Source organism: Salvia splendens, unplaced genomic scaffold, assembly GCF_004379255.2.
Source record: "Salvia splendens isolate huo1 unplaced genomic scaffold, SspV2 ctg542, whole genome shotgun sequence".
NCBI classification, from domain to species: Eukaryota; Viridiplantae; Streptophyta; class Magnoliopsida; order Lamiales; family Lamiaceae; genus Salvia; species Salvia splendens.
In genome coordinates this window covers 1-18573 of record NW_024599200.1, presented here as the reverse complement: position 1 = coordinate 18573, position 18573 = coordinate 1, and the positions used below count along the sequence as shown (strand labels likewise).

The window sequence follows — 18573 nt, the reverse complement described above, 5'->3', positions numbered from 1 at the left end:
TATTAAGTGCTGCACTAATAGAGGCATGTAATTTGCGTCGGCAAAATTAAATTCATAACTTAATTTTCTAAAAAGAATCTCAATAACTTAGTCTATTTTGCAGCGTATTAATGCGTAAGATAAGTTTTCGCTACTTATTGTTCTTTTCTCTTTAGTTCAATAATGCAAAATCTTAATTTTGTTTACAATTCGTTGTGTTGAGAAATTGTAAATATGAAAAAAAACCGGTTTGTATTGTTAAATATATGTAGGATTTTGTGATAAAATAATTGAATTTTGTCAACTCCATTTGAGTTTAAGATATTTGGAGTAGAGAATTTTTTTTATTGAACTTTGAGTTTGAACTGTTTGAGTTAAATAGCTGAATTTGTTTTCCATGCTATTTGTCTGCGTCTATAGCTATTGCGTTGTAATATTTTAATTTATGCATTGGTTTAGTTTCATGTATAAAATATTTATGCCTTTATAGTTATTGATTTTTTTTGCACGATTGCTGTTTTTCATATTTATAATATAATACTCCCTCCGTCTCAACTAAGTTGAGTCATATTACTCTTTGGGATGTTCCAATTAAGTTGAGTCATTTCCTTAACAAAAAACAAAACATCCAATCATTCTTAATTTATTCAACTATCCACGTGCACCCCAACATGCTTTCATCACTTCATATTTACTCAGCTTTTCACTATCTTTGTCACTTTCTTACTCTCATTTTTTTCGAATTGGGTATTATTAATTAAGAGCTTAATTAAATTGTGGGGACGATTCTTGTCGACTATGACTATCAAAGTACTGTCACATATACGATAATTGATTGGGGTTATTGATTACGAGACCCAACTATAATTCCATACTTTATTTAATTGGAGCTGTGAAATGGTCCTTGATTTGATTTTTCATGGCTAGTGTCGTGTGACTCCACACGTCTTTGTTTGATTCTTGTTGCATAATGTAATTGAGTGATGCACCAAATACGAAGCTAATACATAAATCGCAAAAGTAGATGCATTTCGTTATTAGCCAATTGTACTAATTATGCAGACGCTACCTAATCCTCCACTTAATACTACGATATTGTGTGTGTGTGTGTGTGTGTGTGTGTGTGTGAAAGGAGACCAAACTAAATTGACAAAACATATTCAAATCTTTAAATAAAATTTTGCAGTTGATTTCAGAGAAAACAGGGGACATGCCTTCTTTTTTCTTCAGTTAACTTTGGGAAACTAGCAAGTGCAAAGAAAGCTATAGCTTCTTGTAGCTAATTTCTCTTCGACTATTTCTTCCAAAGCACGATATCCACGAAACACGGATCTTCACAGAACATTTAGTTCATTTGGTCCATGCTGTACCCTCCCACTTATCTCCAAGCACAACCCGGTGCTGACGCCTTTGCTCAAAGTTCTTTCCTTGGAGTTTTTCTAGGACCTGGGTCGATGAATATTGGTTGAACTTTGAGATGCGGATTTGGTTTGATCGGATATCTTCTTTTTCATGCGGCCGAAGTAATATACTGTTTTGCATTTCTTCAGAAGCTTCATCTTCATTCATAAGTACCTGCAGTCAAAGAAGTTGCACTTCAACATGTGTGCTTTGGTTTTTTCGTATTGATGTGAGCTTAGGAGCTAATGGATATGCAGCACCATGGATGGATAACACAATAAAAAAAAGGATATGCAACCTTGCGACCGAGCAGATCAAAGGTCATGATACTTTACTTCGCTTGGATCGTTCAGCTTCTTCTATCTCCTCCCTTTTCTTTCTCAGAAGTTCCTTTCCTGAGAGTAAAGTAGTAGCATATACAACATTAAAAATGTTAATTAAATTAATTAAGTCATTCCAATATGTCTCTAGGTAAATTTCTAGATAGAAACCTCATTCGAGAGCCAGGTATTTCCTTCCATCTCGTAGTAGTCACTCTGGTCATCTATTACCGTTGTACGAGCTGCTGCATTTCGGTCATATTCAACTAGCCTTTTAGCATATGCTTCTGCAGCTGCCTCAGCATCGGTTAAAACCATAAGTCCTTCATCCAAACCAGCATATGTGCTTCCCTCCCTCAGCACAAGGGCACCACAAAAATTGCAAGGCCCCTCGCCCTCCTGCTCACAGACTATCTTTCCGCAAGATATACAATTGCTGACCAACCCATGACGGCGGGCTTGGCATGTGCATGGCTTCCCCTTCTGAAATACAATAGATCCTTTCGCAGCCTCAGCCAGAGAAATAACTTTTCCAGATTTTTTCTTTCTCGAACTACCTTGATTCACAGGTTTTTCATTTGTGGACTGCGCTGGCACATATTTAGATTGATTGTCCTGACTTGTGGAAGGCTTCACCTCTTTTGGTGTTCTTTGTACTTTCTTAGAGGTGACAGATGGACTTCATCTGAACGTGGTTTGACATAGGCATGTAAACTGGAAGTTGGAGTGTCTTTGCTTGTATCGTACACATTTTGTGACCTCTTCGTTTTAAGTACTCATCGGTTACACTCTTCCCAGCTTCCTCTCCAATGATATTCTGCAAAAAAATTATCGATTACGAAAATGTTGAACTACAGCTACAGCCTACGAATGTAGCAATTAAAATAATACTCCTACTATAACTTGGAAAGCAACAAATGGAAACATGAAGGTTATATTGTGATAAGAGACAATGGAAACATTGTAAAAGCGACTACTCTGGTGCAAAACAAACAATTTATACTATTCTGATAAACAAATGTAGTTGTAAGGGAGCATGTACTGGATAGTAATATTCAAACCACGACCCCTTTGAATCGAAATCAAGGATAACAGATATTCATAAGGCGGTTCGGGTTGTCATGTCTATTCTTATCTCTTGTTCTGTTGGCTTTTTCTCAATAGCTCAACCTGTACCTTCCCGCCATCCCAGTGCCAAGATTACATTGTATCTAACGATTATTCATCTCACCTCCACCCCTTGTACTAATGTAATCCTAGACAAACCCCGTCTTGGGTTTACCACATATTGTATCTCACTAGTATCTTATCTAACAAGCTGAACGACACCATAGATGATAAAGCTGTAGTACTCATGCCACTATGGCATCATTCTAAATTAAATGAAACTAGGCACTTCTGCAAGTATCCAACCACTACTCTCAATCTCATCATATGGAACACCTAATGCACATAGCCTGTAAAGATGCATGATCTAAATAAGGAGAAACAAATATAATTATGCAATTGAATGCAACCTCTTGACAAAATCTACATAAAGCAACATAATTCAATTACCACTAGCATAATCAAGGAGTAATAGACGAACCAATAGGACACATCTGATTGCCCATACTATTTCAATCCAATTTTGCATAGAACTCATCAAACATCTATATACGCTTACACAGCCACCATATTACTGAAACCAAGAGAAAATCATCACACAAAAATCAGAAAATACTAAATCCCTAGCAACAAAGAAGAAGAATCCGCATCAACACAGGAATTGGTAAGCATAATCAGAAAAGGAAAGATGAGGATCGAGGATCGAAGTGAAATTGGGCGTACATCAAGGTATTCCTTTGCATCGAGTGGGGGGCCATCTCACAGTAGGAAACGAGACCTGATATGATTTCGCCATCTAATTGAATACCGGTCTCAATTTTCTGGCACAGCTCCGTCAACGCCTTCTCCAACCACTGCCCGACGTCTCCACCCCCTTTCTCTCTCTCTCTCTCTCGAATAAGGGAAGCTTTTTTTCTCTGGGTTTTACAGTCTAAGGGCTTGTTTGGATATCTGTATTTGTAATCGACAGTGTATTAATCACTTTTTTTAATCAAATTATGGGGAAAAAAAGAAGTAGGGAGTACTAATTTTTTATTTCACCTTTTTCAAATTAAAAAAATTATATATTTCAATTCCAATAGTAATTTTTAGCACAAGAACAGTAGCCTATACTTCGCTTCATGAGCATGTCTCGGCTCCTTCTCAGATTCGCTCCGTCTCAACCATCCACGCCCGATCACATCACGAGCATATTTCACACGTAGCTCCAACCGGCTTCCTTCCTCCTCACTCCCGTCGCTTCTCTAATCTTCAACGCGTGATCCCATTCGCCCGCCTCTGCATAGATGTTCGAAACTGAAATGTACGTTCCGACATTATTAGGCTGTGATTCCAGAATCTTCTCAGCAGCCACCTTCCCGAGCTCGTGATCACCGTGCACTTTGCAAGCAGCGAGCAAAGTCTCCCACACTAAAACAGCCGGTTCCACAGGCATGCTGTCGATAAACTTCTTGGCCTCTTCTAGCCTCCCTGCTCGGCCAAGAAGATCCACCATGCACGCGTAATGCTTCTGACCAGGCTTGATCCCGTGGTCTCTGATCATTGATAGCAGATGGAAATACCCTTCGTCTACCAAACCAGCGTGGCTACAAGCTGAAAGCACACCAATGAAGGTGACACCATCGGGCTCTACTCCTGATCTCTTCATACGCTCAAAGAGCTCTAATGCCTCTGATCCTTTTCCATTGTTAGCGTAGCTTGCTATCATTGTCGTCCAGCTAACCAAATCGAGGTCTGTAATCTGCTGAAACACCTTGTGACAGTCGCTGATGCTCCCGGATTTTGAATACATCATCACAAGTGAACTTCCCACGGATGCATCTGTTTCAAAACCAGCTTTAATGGTATATCCGTGAAGCTGTTCGCCTAATTCACTTGAAATAGCAACAGCCCCCAAAATCAACGAACATGTGTAGGCCTCAGCATTCACACGGACATAAGCAAGTCGCAGAAAATCTCAACAGCCTCCTCAACTTGTCCACAACGAGAGTATCCTGAAATCAAGGACAACCACAATGATTGATCTTTGATAAGCGTCCGGTCAAAAACAATCCTAGCTGAATCGAGATCACCACATTTCGAGTACATGTTCACTAGTGCAGAATCAACGATGGCCTGCTCACCACCAGACCAAAACCGAAGAGCAAAGGCGTGAACTTCTCTACCCAACTTCAACGTACGAAGAGCAGAGCATGAATTCAGAACAGCAGCTAAATCCTTACATTGGGTTCGAATCCTATCTGTCGAAACAACCAAAGAGCCTTATCTGCACATCCATTTTCAGCTAGGCCGACAAGCATAGAAGTCCACGAAACAGTATCTTTCCTCTCAAGTTGCTCAAAAGCCTTTAGAGAGTCCTCCAATTTGCCACATTTCGAATACATTGTCAGAATCGAACTGCCTACGCTAATTTCAGACAACATTCCGAGTTTTAAAGAATAACAATGAACTTGTCTCCCCGACGCTAAACTACCTATCATGCTCATGATGTTACAAACAATGTACATATTAGGATTAATACCATTTCCTAACATCTCTTGAAAAAAAATGATTGCTTTTTCATAACTCCCACTTTGAACAAACACAGATATCATGTTAGCCCAAACACCTACTTCCTTCATCTTCCCATTCTCCACAAAAACTTTCTCAGATAAATCAACTGCTCCTATTCTCGAATACGCATTTATAAGAGATGATTCGACTATTGGATCGATATTCAGCCCAACCTTAAAAGTCCAACAATGGATCTGTAATGCTTCTTTAAACATATCGGGTTTTGTACAAGCTGAAAGCACATTCGATACAGTGAAGCTGCTTAGTTCCTTTCCCGATTTCCTCATTTCGTTTAGGACAGAAAAAGCAGAAAAGCAATCACCCTGCTTAGCAAAGCCGGAGATGATCACATTCCAAGAAACTACATTGAGCGTTTTCATTAGTTTAAACTGCTTCACAGCATCAAGCATAGCCCCGGATTTGGCATAAAGATCGACAATGGCAGTTCCAACATAAACATCACCACCAACACCACTCTTGATTATGCATCCATGAATGCATTTCCCCAACTCTAGCTCCTCTACTGCAGCACAAGCAGTCAAAGCACTTGAAAACGTAAAAGAGTTCGGGGAAATACTGCTACAACGACACATCTCCGCGAAAACATCCAACGCAACCAAATGATCATTGCTCTTGACTGCGCCAGACATGACATGATTCCAACAAACGACATTCTCACAGTATCAACATCATGTAACACCCTCAAAGCATCATCAATGTAACCACACTTGGCGAACAAATCTATCGTTGCAGCCCTCACGTACCCGTTAGCAACGAACCCGTTTTTCCAAACGAGGCCGTAAACCTGTAAACCAAAAGCTGCATTTCCCACATAGCCACAAGCAGAAAGAACACTGCCATAAGTGAACTCATCCATATCCGCTCCGACGTTTTGAATTTGACAAAAAAGCCTCCAAGAATAACCGTAAAGAGAATTCTTATTACACCCCAAAATCATCATATTCCATGTGACCGAGTTCCTCAGAGGAATTTCATCGAACAGCTTGAATGCACAGTCCATGCGACTGCAGTCCGAGTAGGAAATGACCAGATTGTTGGAGGCGTAGATATTGGAGCATAAATCGTTGGTTTTGAAGAGAAGGGCGTGTGCTGCTTTGGGTTGTGCGAGTGTTAGGCCCTTCAAATTTGCTGGGTTGCTGAGCAAGAGACGAGTGTCAAGCTCGATTCGACCACTAACGTTCCGGCCTTCCAGTAGAGCGGCGGAGGAGCTGTAATTGCGGAATAGACACGATATTTTCTTGCTGAGCATGATGATCTCTCTTGGTTGATGGTGGGAAATTGGATTGATAGCGCCATTAGTTTCAGACTCTCAGTTTTCGGCTGTTGACAGAATATGAAATAAAACATAGGTTAAAATGAAGTTATTCACAAAATACAGCAATCAGTCAAGATGGCCGAGCGGTCTAAGGCGCCAGTTTCAGGTACTGGTCCGAAAGGGCGTGGGTTCAAATCCCACTCTTGACATTATTTATTTGTTTTTTACTATATGTTCACTTCATAGTGGTAGTATTATTTTTAATTTTTGAATATTTGCACGTTTCTAATCAATATTGCTCATTTCGTTAGCACAACATTAGTTATTTAATCCATCACTATTAATTTATAACTTTTTAATGCGTCTACATTGTGTGATATGTGTTGATATGACTCGATTATGTTCATATAAGTACAACTACATATAGTTATTTTATTTCTAGGCAAATAAATTAGTATACAAATGTGGACACTTGTATGGCCAGTTGCGACATCGTTAGTGAATACAATTGAATATATGGGAAAAATAAATGGCATCCAATCCCAATCAAAATCATTCATCAATTATACAAGTGTGCATGTTTAAATTTGATGTAAGATCTATGTACACGTGTCGCCTATTCGTTTGCCAAAATCCGGCCTATTTGCTATTGCTCTTAAATACATATACTAAAAAACAGGAGAATTATACCCACAACCACAATAAACGAAACGTGAGGACTTAGTGGGTTTGACTTTGTAAACACAATTATCGACATTGATTAAATGACCAAGTCAACCCCTGCTTGCACCGTAGCGTATGTCGATTACTATAAATCTAATTCATATATTTCATTTTTCTCACTATATAAGACACATTTTTTTTCGCACGTGTTTAAGGAAAATGAAAACACCTCAATTGCATTGAAGATGATCAATTTTTTTTCCCAATTAAGATCACTTACTACAAAAATTGGACCAACTTTATTGGACGTGCCAAAAAGAAATGTGTCACAATAATGGAATGGAGAGAGTTACATGTATTCATGACTAATATACCGTCTATATTATTAAAATAAAAACATTTAAATACTTAATTGTAGAAATGCGTAATTTATTCTCCTAGCAGGACTTATAAGATACAAGATTAATCATTATCAAGTTTATGTGGGACAAAAGTGCAAGTTTTAACATGCTTTAGCATGTTTGGGTGATGGAATGCACATCGGACTTCCACACGTGCAACAAAAAAATCAACATTGACTTGAACCTGAAAGGGTTTTCTTAGAAGATACAAATAAGACAGTATTAGTACTAAGTCGACACGTGTCAAGTGTGCTAATACATGTCTTAACTTCTTGAAACCCGTTAAGAATTATACCTTTGCACACGTCTCACACTATGAAAAGTGATTTTACTATCCATATACCATTTATATATCCATATAATAATCTTCATTAATTTCTTTATATTGTGATACTTATTTTTAAACATTAGCATCTATAATGGTTCTCACCATAAAGCTCACAAATTTCTATTTATTTGAATTCAGACGTAAAATTTATTTAATTCAATTTTTATTTAATTGATTGAAACCATGCTTAAATTACAAGCAGGCCCATAATAATTAAGATAAATCTTTTTTTATTTGTGGGCCTTCAACAGATGTTAGCCTAACCATTTGTCTTCTTGTCTACGTGTTAATGGACATTAAATGTGCGTCCACGTGGTGTACCCTCAGCCTCACATGTAGTACTGCTGAGCCCAATGGGCCTACTTTCTTGACATTCGGGGCACCGCAAATCCCAATTTAATTCATAGTATGAGATTTACAAATATGCTTCATTGTCACACTGCACTATCCCTTTCAACTTACTGTTTTTTTGTCTCAGAAAAAAAAAAGAATGTTCATTATAAAATTATTTAATGGCGTGTCATAATAAAACTTTTTACTGCTCCACTATATTAATCATCAAAATATTATAACTTTATATTATAAGTTCAAATTTGAACTTGATTATCGAAAGATTTTGTCGTTTGAAAGATTTCTCCACGGAACAACTTAGACTAAAAAGAAGTGTAAACATTAATATAATTATGGCATACATTTGAAGAAGATATAAGCATTATTTTACTTGCATTCGGATTTGGAAAGTTTTTACCATTAAAAAGGAGAAAATATTCAGTGATCTAGACACACCACACCACGTGGCATGATGATGTGGTTGTCTCCTATTTGTCAATTTGACTTAAGGGGTTGTTAAGCATTTTCACACAATTATTAATTTCTTGTAAATATACACTAATTGATCAGTTAGTATTATTTTAAATTAATCTAAGCTATTTATGGTTGTATACATTAGTTCTTCTTCAATAGTACCAAATTTGACGTCACACGGGTTGACAATAATTTATCGTAACAATTATGTAGATAGCTAAAAATGTATGCGTCAGACGGTTTAACAATATATATCAATTGCGTTTCAGATGTTATAAAATGGTCTACACACGCCCCACAAAATATAATTATTTAAGAATTACATTCGACACAATAAACTATATACGTCGCTTTATATTAATAAAAGAACACATCCTATCTATATTGAAATAATTTAGTTGAAAGATATAGTGTGAAAATGCGATAAAATAGAAGAATAAGGAAGAAATAGCCAAAATAGAGAGTTATTTGAAAGCCTCCAAGAATGACACATGGTTTTAAAACATTATCTACAAAATTCTCATTTGAATTGAACACTTCTTCACTGATCTCACCACACTCATCACTTGGTCACAACAAATTTAACTCATCTTTGACTTTAGTCTTATTCTAACCAAACTATATACTAGTACTTTTATGATGAAATATATCAATAAAATATCACACAGCGGATAATCTATTTTCAATTTTTTTTTTCTTTCTGAACTTTAATATGTATCCAATTCATTTGTCAACTGTTGTAAAACACATCGGTTTTTATAATTTGCAATTACAACACACTTTTTAAAACGTTTCCACCAAATAAAAAGAGTAGTACATAATTTTCTTTAATTTATAATGGTTTAATTAAGTTCATAAATAGCCGATCGAATTTGATTCACGTGCACGTACGTGGTAATTCAAAATGATAATTATACAACAAGATCTTCATTAAATATATATAAAAAATTAATGTGAAGTTTAATGCTACTTCCACTGCAAGATTGCGACTAGAAGCCGGCTACGACTCTAATTAAGAATAATTATTATGTTCCTTTAATAAGACACACACTAAGTCGAGAAGTCATAATGTGTAATTGATTATATATGGTAGCAAAGCCATAGGAAAGTAATTGATGATAAAAAAAAGTTATAGTAGTTTATTGGTATATATGGGAATAATTTGTAAGAGATTGAATTTCTATTAAGGATAAATGTTTGGTTTTAATAATTTATAAATTAAAAATAAGACAAATATAATTTATAAAATTCAGTCAAACTTTAGCATAAATCCTTTTATAATTTTTAAAGAATTAATTTACTCGTTATTTGTATATGCATGATTCTTTTCGTTTTTCATTTGTCAGCATAGCATATAGACAAAATTATTTTAATAATTTATAAATTAAAACAAGATAAATATAATGTATAAAATTCAGTCAAACTTTAGCATAAATTCTTTAATATTTTCTAAAGAATTTCTTTACTCATTATTTGTATATGCACGATTCTAATCGTTTTTCATTTGTCAGCATGCATATAGACAAAATTTTATCCTCTATGGTCAAATATTATCTAACAAAAGAACTCCTACTAAGTAGATAAAATAAAATATAATTTTTGAAAAATACATAAGTAAAGATGTGTTGGTCACGATAAAGATGTTAAGCGACTGAAACTCCACCCTTAACGAGAACTAAAATAATTGTGCCCGAAAACAAACTATACAGTGCAGAAGCATGTGATTTCTAAGCACGACAACGATTGACCTATGCAACTTTGAAGGTCGAAGATTATAACGTCATGTCGCACGACCCATTAATTTGAACCTCCATCGTTGCACTTGCCAACTTATCCTCGTACCTAGAAATCATAAACTTTTGCATTGTATATTATTGCTTCTAAGGTTCAACTTCATTTCTCAATATCCATCGATTCTGTATACTAAGAGATCTTCTCTTTTCTGCTATGTGTGGACTTTGTTTGGATTTGATGTGTGTTGCAAATTTGATATTTTTCCTAAAAGAGATAGCCGGCTGATTTGACTGCGGAATTTTCCTATTTGTACTAGTTTTTAGTCTTTTATTAGCTTCTTGATTCAACTTTATATTTATATATAAATTTTGTATTATTTGTATTGTCACCGTTCTTAATGGATTCTGCTTGCCAGCTTCTGAATTTAAACATTTTTATACTCATGCGAACAAGACATATATTTAACACAATTATAATATTAACAAAGACGAAATTTAATTGCAAAATAACATGTGTACGTAAATCTAAGTGAAATTTTGTAAGTATGAGTCCATATAATTAAATGTGATTTACATATTAAGTAACTTTATAAATAAATAAATAAATAAACTGACTTGAATGGACGGTCCAAATTTTAGTACCCATCTCAGTATTATCGAAGAATCCCCGGTGACAAAAATTGACAAGCAAACCACCTACAAGATTGACTAAGTCTTATATTAACAAGTAGATAATTATTAATCAATATATTATATGAATGGTCGTTTTCTACTTCTCCAATTTCATTCCTGTCACACCGTATATTTCTGATACCATCTAAAGCTGTTCTAGATTAATTTCTATTTTGTCACATTCTACTGTATAGGGATTATATGAGAAAGTGAGCTAACACCAATTTGACAACATAATTCGATTTGAAGCCACGCAATTATTTTTAAGGTAATATTTTCCAATTTAGTGATCTAATAATATTTTTTTATACCCGATATAATGATTTTCGAATACAAATCAGTACTTGATTACCTAAAGTCTAAAATATCCTTAAGGATTTGAGGGCTTTTTTAACTTTTAATTCATAATAACAATTAGTTTTATTCATAACAATGATAAATCAATTACACAATCATTACTTTAATTTATCACAAGCGTACATCTAAATCATAGAATATGTTTGAGTCGGGAACGGGACGAGTCCTATCTGACTCAACCGACACACACAACATGGCTCGACTGTACTAGCTAGAGTGTTAAGTTTGTCAACCTTTATCATGTACTCATCATAGCCATAATTTTCACCGTAAGAAATTAAATGACGAATATTGGTACAATTTGATATCTTCTTCCATTATATGGAGGCCTATAATAACCTCAACTAAATTATGCAAAGGTGAAGACTACAGTAGATTACAAGTGACACACTCACTCTTCATTAGTCCAAAGGCTTGAAAATAAATCTTCAGTATTTATTTCAGATGACATCAATATTTTGGACTTATAATTACCACTACTTTTCTAAAAAAATGAATTTTACTTCTGAAAAATGATGCATCTATCTTTAAAGAGCGATCCCGCCTATGATTTAGGGATGTACAGATTAAAACCTATTCGCTCCAAACCCAATAATTTCTTCTTCGTATCAATCAATAATGAACAATCCATTTATCATGTGTGGTACAACAAAATTATGTGATTTCGTATTCTTATTAATTCAATTTATTTTTTTTTACATTGATTGCCACGCGGTTTTATGAGGGGCGCAGTGATTAATGGATACCCTTAACCACAAGAGAGAGAGAAGCTGACTTTTTTCAAGCAAAGGAGTAAATGATCTTTGCTGTCCTCTTTTGACTATTTCGAAGATTAAATAACCTTTTTTTTCATTTGTCATAGTCAGCCTATGCAGTCCTTCTCTAGATATTTCCTCGGACAAATCTCTTCCCCCTCAGTTAGACTCTTGTCTCTACCATCTCTCTTCAATTTCAACACCCAAAAAAAGAAAAAAAATAAGACAAAAAACCCTTTTCTTTCTTCTTCTTCTTCTCCTCCTTAAACACAAACACACTGATTTTGTGTAGTTTTAGTATAGAGATGGGGAGGCCACCTTGTTGTGATAAAGTGGGAATGAAGAAAGGGCCATGGACTCCCGAGGAAGACATCGTCCTCGTCTCGTACATTCAACAGCACGGTCCGGGCAATTGGAGGGCTGTTCCTACTAACACAGGTACTAATCTGATCAAAATAGTTGATCCAATTTTAATCAAATCTGCTTTTTTCTTTTTTTTGGAGTAGTTGAAACCATTTAATGTTGAGCAATAAATGGTGTGCAGCGGCGCCACTGTCTTCTTTGATGGCATATTAATTTTTGTTGGCTACTTCGTTTTGTAGGTTTGCTGAGATGCAGCAAGAGCTGCCGTCTCCGGTGGACCAACTATCTCCGCCCGGGAATCCGCAGGGGAAACTTCACCGAGCACGAGGAGAAGATGATCATCCACCTCCAAGCCCTCCTCGGCAACAGGTGATTTTTTCACAAGATCTATGGTTTAGAATTAGTTCGTGCAAAAACTAAATTACTCCTCTAACATATTTCTCATATTCCAACAATAACTGTAGGTGGGCTGCTATAGCCTCATACCTCCCACAGAGAACAGACAACGACATCAAGAACTACTGGAACACGCACTTGAAGAAGAAGCTGGGGAAGGGCCAAGGCGGGAAGGGGGATGACTCGGAGATGAAATCGATTGCGAAAGGGCAGTGGGAGAGGAGGCTTCAAACCGACATCCACACGACCAAACAAGCCCTATGCGAGGCGCTATCCCTCGACAAACCCATCTCCATCTCCATCTCCATCTCCAATTCCAATTCGAATTCCAATTCCAATTCCGTGATGGAATCAAACCTAACCCTACCTCAGCGAGTCAACTCGGTGGTGCCGACGCCCACGTACGCCTCCAGCACCGAGAACATCGCTCGTCTGCTGCAGAAATGGATGAAGAAGTCTCCGAATTCTTCACCATCCGCGGTCTCCTCCGACAGCAACGCCAACTTCTCGGCCGGGCTGAGCTCCAGCCCTAGCGATGGCGCGATCAGCACGACGTTCCCTGCGTCGGTGGAGGCGGATTGCGAGGTGAAGTTCGAGACGCAAATGCCCCTCACCCTGCTGGAGAAGTGGCTGCTAGACGACGCGGCCGCGCAGGGGCAGGATGGGGATTTCATGGACTTGGCCTTGGGTGAAACTGCTGATTTGTTCTGAAGAAAAATAGAATTTCTTCAAAACAACTCAGGAGTTTAGTTTAATTATGATTAGGGCAACTGCTTTTTTATGGTTAAAAAATGAAATTTGGCCATTTTTGGGATGGTTTTAGGCTTTTTTTACTACATGTATGTAGATTATCTCTAATTACTAGTGTTTTAGAGATATCAAAGTGTAATTATTTGTAGCGCCTTTATAGCCTTTGCATATGTGCTGGATAGAAATAAGCTCTAATATATGTACTTTCTTTTCCATATAATGAGATGTTGGAATTAGGGTTTTACTTTAATTAATTTAGATGGTTTGCAAATTGGGAAGAAAAGGCATTGTTATCATCTAATTACACTTCATGCCTAAGGCTTGCCTAATTTGAAACATGATTTCTTTATAGTTAGTTTAAATACTTCATACTATTTGATTTGTGCTCAACTCAATTTGTGAATCATCAAAGTAAAATCAGTAATTGAAATTAAATTAAAGATATGCCTACACGAGATTTTGCCATTTCTGTTGGTGACAGTATGTAACTTTATGAGCTGGGATATTAATGAATTATCTTTTGAATATGAATTTTGGATTTTGATATTTTCGACTGATCAACATCTATCTTTCGTTTTCCCGGTCACCATTGTCTCTACACAAGAAGCTTAACAAATTGTCAACTTTTAAAATTAAATCTCAAAGTAAAATTGAATGTCTTTTAGTATTATATTTTTGGCAATTTTATCTCAGCTTTACACTAACAACAATTAAATATTTGCTTCAGAAATCACGTTTTGAATCCAATTATATCTAATTATAGAGTTAGAAATATAATGGTACACATTAATACTTGTGGTGTTTTCAACTAAATGAGTTTTCATTATTAATCATTCTCTCTTTTTATTTTCCTTTTTTCGTTTGTTTTTTCTACTCTCATATAATTATAACCTTATCAAACCATACATTATGATATACACTTCTTACTCAATCCATTCTTCTTTATTCTTATTTTTTTGTTTTTCTTAAACCCTTTCATTTGTAATCCTAATTTTGGTCGGATATCAAGAATGTGAACGCTTTTTTAAGTATTAATGGCATATTTAAAAACATAAATTAACATCTTTATTATAATAGAAAAAAATCCCTTTACCATTTTTTAGTGACTAAATTCTATACCTCAAATCCAAAGGCCGTTGACTTATTATTCGTTACATTTTGAAATTTTAAAGTCAGCAACAGTGACGTTTAATTTGTTCTCACATCAATCAATTAACACAGTTGTTTCATAGGTTGACTTACACAAAGAAAGTTTTGTAAACGTGAAACGACTTAGACATGAAATTTCTTAGTTCAAGAATTGAATATATATATATATATATATATATATATATATATATATATATATATATATAGGTACATGTGTGATTAAAAACTAACTTTTTACAGTAATAACTAATAACTAAATATCAATTTTGTATGTTAAAAATATCAATACAAAGGCATAAATTTATCAATCTTTCTTGTGCTGATAAATTATGTCTCTGTATTGATATTTAAATTTACATGTTGTATTGATATAATTATGTCTTTGTGTTGATAATTTTAATACATAGAATTGAAAGTTATTAGTTATTACTGTAAATTAGTTAGCACACTAACGCAACCCGGTAGGTATATATATATATTTATACAAACACACGAATTGTAATCAAATGCAAACTCTAAATATTGTACAAACTTTAAACTATAATCTGGACCGTTAGAAAATGTCAACAGATGACAAAATAACAGCAACAAAAGATGTCAATACAGTGTCAACGGTTGATGTTGTGTTGACACTATATTCACTGGTGTATGCAGCTCAGAACAAGGGGGTATAATTGTACCCCCAAAATAATGTGTTCTTAATGTAATATATATATTGAAATTACAAAGTAGTCAAATGCATTAGTGGTTCCTGAAGCACTTCTGCATAGGATTCACCCGAGTTCGATTCCCCAACCTTGAGCATTTTGTGTCTTCAGCCATTTGTTTAAGTAGTTTGGTATTTTATGTTTTTATATAATTTAGTTACTACTTAGTTTATAAGTTTATATGTTTGCAGATTTTAGGTTGGGTTTGTAAGTATTAGGTAGTACTATATTTTATTTTATTTTAATGTATGGTGTGAATTGTTTATTTTTCTATTTTTTATTTTAGAATTTAGATATTGGTTGCATTTTATTTCATTTTTTATTAACATTTTAATACTTTAGTATGAATTCAGAAATTCAATTAGTTTACACTTTTTATGCTTTTATTCTATGGTTATATTAGCTGTTTTTATGTGATACGATTCTAAGTTTAATTATGCTGTAAAATAACTTAAAAATTGAATATTATTGTAAGATGTAATTTTAAATATTATTATTTTATTTTAAATATGTTATACTCCCTCCTTTCTATAATAGATGTCATACTTTTTTTTAGTTTGTCCCACAAAAATGTCAAATTTTTTTTTGAAAAAAGTTCTCTTTCATATTAATATAAATATACTATTTTCTCTTTCCACCTGACACACAAAATAACATCTCCTAAAACCCCGCGACATTACGCAAGTGTACCATATATTATGGGGCGGAGGGAATATTTAACATAAAATTCGCACCCCCAATCCAATAAGTCTGGATCCGCCACTGCATGTATTGACATTGTGTTGACATCAAAAATCATGAAATTTTACACTGTATTAACATTGTGTTGAAACTATGTTGATATTGTGTTGATGAGTTTGGAGTTTGCACAATATATAGAGTTTGCATTTTATCACTACCCCACACGCATATATGTATAGATGTGCATTAGAGTATTACTAAATCCTTGATGCTAAACAAAAATCATACTCCATAATATTCATTGGATCAAAATTTGGAGGTATGGGATTGCTAGAAAATCAAATCATTTCAAATATATGAAATTAGCACAAAACGTTAGTAATATCCAAATCGTATATTAAGAGTTGTAAATTTTAAGGTTGTAAATCTGTCTATAACGCTAAAATTTGATCATCATAATATCATAGCTTTCTCATCACAATATACACATGATTATAATTAATTTTCTATGATTAACACATCGAAGTATACACATGCAAACAAAACATTATTTCATTTATATTGAATTTTACTCATCATAATGTTTCCTTTTTTATCATGTTCACGACAAAATCTATCTATCATAAAATTATAATGTTATAACTTAGACATCATAACTATAAGATTAATCACTCTAGAGCTACAAGTTGTTCAGTAATATTAAAATTTTATTATTACAGATTGACGATGTTATCATTATTATGGAAATCACAAAATTAATAACAAAATATAATGAGTCAAATTTTAGACTATGCTATAAATTAATAATAATAGATTGTCATGTAAAAATAGAAATCATTAGACCTTCAAATTCAATAACTTAATCTTATTCATTCGATCTTCAAACTTATTAAATGTGATCGATCATTGGTACATATACTACTTCATAGCATTTAAAAAAACAAATGATTGATAATGAGATTCAATAATGCACGAGAGTAGTAGAGTCAATCACCATACAATATTAATCATTACAAACTCAGCTTAGCCGCCTAAATCTCAAAGAGTTAGTTGAAACAGAATTATTAAAGAGCTTAGATGCAATTAATTAAACCAAATTAACAAACGACAATGCTTTAAATTACTGTTCCGTGCATGAGTCTATGAAGTCAAAGGTAGTGAAATCACGAGTCATCCATTTCCATCCACATATATTTTATTTTATTCTAATTAAAACTCAACATCAATACCAGGTCAAGAAACAAATCTGCATTGGAAATATTGCAACTGCAATTCTTAAATGCACATGCAAAAAAGGTTTGACTTCTCTCAAAAAAATTTACAACCTAAACTTCTCTGTACAAACACATGAAACCCTCACCCTAAAGCAACAAAAAAAGTCCAATTCCCCTCATGAATTCTAACATCATCATCAACATCAAGGCAAGAAAAAAACACCCTCTTTTTAATATTTGGTTGTTATTATATATAGTTTTGCATCCATTAATACAGTGATTTTTGAAGTTATTACAGAGAGAAAGTCATGGGATTGGCAGTACATAGGAAGTTTCCTTTTTGTTTCAGACATAAAACATTTATGACTGTGATGGATCATACATGGAGAGTGTAATTAAGCTGGCATGGAGGTGGTCATGAGAGCCCATTTCTCCCACAAATGTAGAATCAAAAATGAATGACAGCTAAATGTATAATACTAATATATGTTCACCTCTAATTTAATTTGCTTCATGTTTATTTATATATTAAAGATATTATTTAATTAAATGTAGTCATATCATGGACCATGGACCATCAAGATATATAGCCAGCTAGTTGCAATCTCAAATTAAATTGATTGAGGCCAAAATTACAAAGACTATATCTGGTCAAAGTTTAGTTAGCTCTTTATTAGTCTCTTTTATCTTCTTCTTATCATTAATATTAGTATTATAATTTTGGGTGAGTATAAATAAGTAAAGAAATTACAATACAATAGGAGGCTAGGCATTGTCTATTAAAATAAAATTACAACTCATATGTGAATATCTGAATGAGGAAAGACATCTTGTTAAATGAGAGAGGATATGGGCGGATCAAAAGCTCGAAAATCTTCAACAACCTTGTTAAAACTTTACGAGGAAAAGTATATTTTGTTTGATTCCTCGTTTTAGTTTATATATCCATGTGCTTAAGGAAAAT

General features: G+C 34.4%; 2 protein-coding genes, 1 non-coding gene and 1 pseudogene across 3 annotated transcripts; 2 read left to right on the top strand and 2 right to left on the bottom strand.

Moving 5' to 3' along the window:
- Positions 1-1859: 1859 nt before the first annotated feature.
- On the bottom strand, positions 1860-2887 carry LOC121790549 (activating signal cointegrator 1-like). Its single transcript, XM_042188742.1, has 3 exons — positions 2877-2887; positions 2488-2517; positions 1860-2379 (listed from the first exon to the last, which is right to left on the bottom strand). The coding sequence occupies exons 1-3, from the start codon at positions 2885-2887 to the stop codon at positions 1860-1862; spliced, it is 561 nt and encodes a 186-aa protein (XP_042044676.1).
- Positions 2888-3565: 678 nt separating this feature from the next.
- Positions 3566-6680, bottom strand: LOC121790548 (annotated as a pseudogene).
- Positions 6681-6765: 85 nt separating this feature from the next.
- Positions 6766-6845, top strand: TRNAL-CAG. The gene has a single exon. It is a non-coding gene; the product is annotated as a tRNA-Leu (tRNA).
- Positions 6846-12503: 5658 nt separating this feature from the next.
- LOC121790547 (myb-related protein 306-like) lies at positions 12504-14102 on the top strand. Its single transcript, XM_042188740.1, has 3 exons — positions 12504-12787; positions 12952-13081; positions 13177-14102. The coding sequence occupies exons 1-3, from the start codon at positions 12655-12657 to the stop codon at positions 13817-13819; spliced, it is 906 nt and encodes a 301-aa protein (XP_042044674.1). The 5' UTR covers positions 12504-12654; the 3' UTR covers positions 13820-14102.
- Positions 14103-18573: the final 4471 nt, after the last annotated feature.

Excerpts from the sequence above, each read along its gene's own strand:
- LOC121790549 (XM_042188742.1), bottom strand. Across the intron at positions 2,380-2,487 it reads GAGAGGAAGCTGGGAAGAGT|TCCATCTGTCACCTCTAAGA; the intron begins GTAACCGATGAG and ends GTTCAGATGAAG.
- LOC121790547 (XM_042188740.1), top strand. The coding sequence starts at position 12,655 with ATGGGGAGGCCACCTTGTTGTGATAAAGTGGGAATGAAGAAAGGGCCA. Across the intron at positions 12,788-12,951 it reads GGCTGTTCCTACTAACACAG|GTTTGCTGAGATGCAGCAAG; the intron begins GTACTAATCTGA and ends TTCGTTTTGTAG. Across the intron at positions 13,082-13,176 it reads CAAGCCCTCCTCGGCAACAG|GTGGGCTGCTATAGCCTCAT; the intron begins GTGATTTTTTCA and ends CAATAACTGTAG.